Source organism: Pteropus alecto, unplaced genomic scaffold (assembly GCF_000325575.1).
Source record: "Pteropus alecto unplaced genomic scaffold, ASM32557v1 scaffold52, whole genome shotgun sequence".
Lineage (NCBI taxonomy): Eukaryota > Metazoa > Chordata > Mammalia > Chiroptera > Pteropodidae > Pteropus > Pteropus alecto.
This window is the reverse complement of record NW_006433941.1, coordinates 5166092-5170798: the sequence shown is the minus strand read 5'-3', so window position 1 is coordinate 5170798 and position 4707 is coordinate 5166092. Positions and strand designations below refer to the sequence as shown.

Genomic DNA, 4707 nt, shown 5'->3' with positions numbered 1-4707 from the left:
TCCCCTTTTTGGGCCAAAAATTGGGATATTGGGCCCCAGAGCCCCAGGGAGTCTCAGCCCTGACAAGAGGCAATTGCCTGTCCAGAGGCATTGTGTGAAAACCTGGTGTTCCAGAATATACCCCAGCGTCCCACCGTTCACCTCCCCATTCCCAGCTTGGTGACAGAAGGAAGATTCCCAGAATTTCTCAGGCTAGGCCTAAGAAGGCAGGCAGAAGACCTATTCATCCCTGGCCCGTGTCAGCTGCTGGGGGTGGGGTCTCCCGCAGTCCTGGGGCCTAGAATGGAGCCCACGCCTGCTCTAAGCAGTATACAGTAGTATCTGCCAGGCTGTGCTCCAGCTGGGATTCTGGACTCAAAGCCCAGCCCAGAGACTCATGAGCTGTGTGCCCTCAAGTTATTTAGCCTCTCTGAGCTCTCATTGGAAACCCGGTTAAAATAATACCAATGTCAGAAGGTTGTTATGAGGAGGCAGCTTCCAAGCATGGCGGCACATCATAAACTATAGTTGTTTCAGTGGCTTAGCATCTGGGTATGGGCCTGCCACCCTCTCTGCTTCCCTCCTGCACCTCACTCCCCAATCCGTACAGTGAGGGCTATGGTCTGGTGTCTGTATGATTTGAGGCCCGACCTGTCCCTCCCCAGACCTCAGATTTTGCTTCACTCTTCCAAGGGCCTTCCTGGCCTTGTTACCTGGTCCTGGCCATATTCCCCTCCAGGCAGCCCGGGCAAGCATGGGACAGCCCCCAACCTCAGCAGGCCACATTTTTGAGACCCAGAGTGGGCTGGCCACCATGCTGGATGGCATAAGATTTACATTAACTCAGCATCTCAAGATGAGCCTTGGACTCCACTCTCAAGATGGCTATGTCATCTCACTGGTCCTAGGGAGGGTGAATGGCCCGTTCTCGAGTGGCTTATCAGATTCTGGGCTCAGTGTTTGTTCTGCTGCCAGAAAGGGTAGGAAACAATGCTTACTTCACTCTCTCCTGGGGGAGTGCCTCAGTTTCACTGTCTGTGAAGTGGGGCTTATGAAAGTTACCTGCCTCTAAGGGCTATTGGGAGGAGTCAGGAGGTGAGGACACATTCTGCATGCAGAAGCCCTGCCAACACTGGCTGGTAGCCATGATCATAATGGTGACTGGCACCAGGAGTTCTTGTCATCCACTGGGTACACGAAGTCTCATTTAATATTCATGACCACCATGTAAGGGAAGCATCATCCCATTGTGCAGCTGAGGCACAGAGAGTTTGAGTGGGTCGGCTGAGGATTTGAACTCAGGTCTTTGTGAAGCCAAGGCCCATATATTTATCCACGAGTAGTCATTACACCCCCTTCCACAAAACGGTCCCCCCCCCACCCCGCACCAAGGCAGCAGCCCGGGGGTTGCCATAGAATCAATCCTGTAGGCATTTGCACCCCATTCTGAGCCTCCTTCAACTGATTTTCATCGGAAGGAGGTGGGGACTAGGGGGAGCCCTGTCTGTAAAGCCCACCTGCCCGGCCCCTCAGCGGCAGACTCACCTGTCTTCCCTCTCTCCTCACCAGACTTGTTCCAGCTGCCAAGAAGCTGGGGCCACCATCGGGTGCTGCCACAAAGGATGCATCCACACCTACCATTACCCGTGTGCCAGCGATGCGGGTAAGAGCCAGCCTGAGGGCACAAGAAGGCCCTCCAGGGAAACCCTGGGCACAGCTCCTTGAACCCAGCCCTATTTGACCCCTTCGCTCCTCTCCTCTCCTGCCCCAGCAATCTTTTATCTCTTCATCTCTACTGGGACCTATGCTGAGCAATGCTAGGGACTTGGAGATGAGTCAGTCCCCAGCCACCTGCTTGAGGAATGCCCAGAGGCATAAATTACAAGATGGAGAGCTGTTTGAAAAGCTGTCATTGTCAAGGGGTGGGGAGGATTTTGGGTCTCAGAGACGAAGGGGTGCTGGGGCTGGGGCTTTGAAGGCTAAGCAGGAGTTCCCTGGGCAGAGAAAAGGGGAAAAGATATACTTCAACAACAAAACCAAATGAGATGGGAGGCAATGAGGTTCAAAAATAGGCTGTGGCCAAATCATCTCCTACTGGCTGCAGGGAATAGTTGTAAAAGGTTTTAACTCAAAGACATACCGTTATTTCATCAAAGGAAAGAAATTGTTTATGGTGGAATTTTAGTCATTGATGAGGGCAATATTTTAAGGGGTGCTTAGAGACAGCTTTGGCCTAAATTCAAACCCTAGTGGCATTCTTAACACGTGGGCTTGGTAAGTCCATTGATGTCTCTGCACTCAGTTTCCCCATCTATAAAATGGAGATTATAATGATCTCTTCTTTCCCTGAGCTGTTTGGAGCATGGAGTGAAGTAACAAATACTGCCCAGCAAGTGCGGCTTTAGTCCTATTTGGGGGCCAGCCTCCATGACCTGCCCCTGTTCCCCTTACCCACTCTTCTCTGGCCTGGAGTGGTGGTGAAGTTATGACCCTGCCTCATGGAGGACCTTCCAACCACCTGGGGACCAACTGCCCCTTCTCCCTACCTGGCTCTGCTCTGGACAGAGGCCATTCCCTGTGCCCTGCTGGCCCCCTTCGTTCTGGGCCAGCATCAGCCCCAACCAAGCTACCCCCAGGAGCACACATAGAGTGATGACAGTTCCTTGGCAAGAGCTGAGGTGCTAGCAACCCTGCAGGGAGGGAGCTAGCCAGAGCAAGGATATTGGGTTCTCACTGGCTCCACCCTCCCACTCTGAGCAGTGCGAACTAGATTTTTATGTGGACTTCGCCACTTATCAAGACACATGCTCTTACTCCCAATAATAGCTACCATGAGTTGCACCCTTTCTATAGTGATGCATGTAGCACCCACTCCGTGGCACGACATGCATCAAGGCCCTGCACTATCTGCAGGTGCATTTTTATGAACAGGCTGCCTTATCCATGGCCACACAGGGCAGCATGGACAAAACTAGGGGGTGTGACTCCTTGTCTGTCTTGCTCCATATCCTGTGTTCTTTGTCCCACCCCTGTACTAACCAACCCCTTGAGGGGGCTCACAATTGAATAGGACAGGAAAATCATGGTCCTTGCGCAAAGTTATGGAGACCAGATGAGGAGAGTGTGAGCTGGGAGGGAATCCAGAAGGAGGCAAAATTTGAGCCAGATCTAGAAAGGTCAATGGAGGTGGGCAGCAGCTGGTTAATGGTGGGATGTATATACCAGCCTAGGACTAACAAAACTTTTGTTTCAAATGAAGTCTTCAAAGGAGTCTAATATAGGAGGAACCTCTATAGATTCTAGGGATTGCTACAGGAAGGGGGCCTGGAGGCTGGGAAGATGAAGCACTATATGATCAGAGCTGTGTTTAAGAAAGAGCTGATGGACACTGCAGTCATCCAGGCAAAAGAGGAGGTTTGCCGGGTGCAAGTAGAGCCTGTGTCCCAGAGACTTCATTAGCACAGAATGCACAGGCCTTGGGATGAGGGATGAGGGAGAGGCGGTGTCCAGCCTGATGTCCATCTTCCCCAAGTGAGGGCAGGCCCGAGGCAAGACGCTGATAGTATATTAGCTACTGTTGCCAAGCTACTGACCCTCCTAGGCCCAACTTCATTGCTTAAATACCAACCCTTCGTTATTTCTCATGAGGGCACAGGTCACCTGGCAGACTCTCTGATGAACTCATTCAGTCAGCCATGGTGAGCTGTTGGGTCAGCTGAGGCAGGATGATCTCTCTTCTCTATGTGGTCTCATCCTCCAGCAAGCCTCAGCTTGGGACCACACAGTCCCTTTTGCTGAATTCTGCTGGCAAAGCAAGTCCCATGTCCAGCCCAGATTCACAGGGTGGGGAATGCATACCACTTCTGGATAAAAGAAGCTGCAGAGCCACACTGTAAAGGACAGCATGGGGAGGGAGCTCAGGGCCCTTTGGTCAATCCATCCACCACATGTGGCCACTTCCCTTAAGGTAGGTTGCATTTGAGGCCTCTACAGACATACAAGGGGAGCTGTCCCAGCTGGGTTCAGGACAGAGACTCACCAGCCATCAGCCCAAGGGGTCATCAGAGCCTCCGAAGGGACAGTGTTGGGGAGTGGGCATCATCATATAACAGCTGGCAGAGGAGGAAGGAGTGGAGCCCTAGGCCCCCAAGGAGCAGCCACCAGAGAAGGTGGGAGAACAAGTGAGCCAGAAGGTGAGGGAGGACAGGGCTTCAGGCAGCAGGGAGTAAGAGGGAATAAGCTGGGCAGGCATGAGCCCTAGGCCTTTTTGTCACATCTACTCAACCCCTGGGTCTGCCAAGTAGGGGTCCATAGGGCTCTCCAGGTGTCTGGGTCAGGCTCTTAAACCATAGGGCATCAGGGCTGCTTGCCTTAGCCCTTCCCTGCCGCCCTGGCACAATAACCCTGTCCCCATTCAACCCTGTTAAGGAGCACTACCCCGGATCTAAGCAGTGACTGAAGGACTGGCAGAAGCTGGAACACCATGTCTTCCTGTCTGAACCTTTCCACACTGAGGCCCCAGGGCCACCTTGTCAGCTAGATCCCAGGTTCTCCAGGTGCAGACACCAAGAGAGAGGCTGGGAACTGACAACTCAGCTCTTCCCAATGGCTCCTCTCCCCACTTCCAGTCTGGTTTCTGGAGGATTGCTGAGCAAGCTGGTTTTGGAAATGGTGACCTCCTACCCTTTGCTTCTGGCAACTCAAGTTCTTGACTTTAGCTTGTAGTGG

At 52.7% G+C, this 4707-nt stretch overlaps 1 protein-coding gene across 5 annotated transcripts in view; it reads left to right on the top strand.

Moving 5' to 3' along the window:
- RAI1 (retinoic acid induced 1) overlaps positions 1-4707 on the top strand; it is a 119087-nt gene that overhangs the window by 110345 nt on the left and 4035 nt on the right. For all 5 annotated transcript variants that reach the window (XM_025044342.1, XM_025044344.1, XM_025044341.1 and 2 more), the window contains one exon: positions 1549-1642. In XM_025044342.1, the coding sequence (XP_024900110.1) occupies positions 1549-1642 (94 nt within the window). The remainder of the gene's footprint in view (positions 1-1548; positions 1643-4707) is intronic.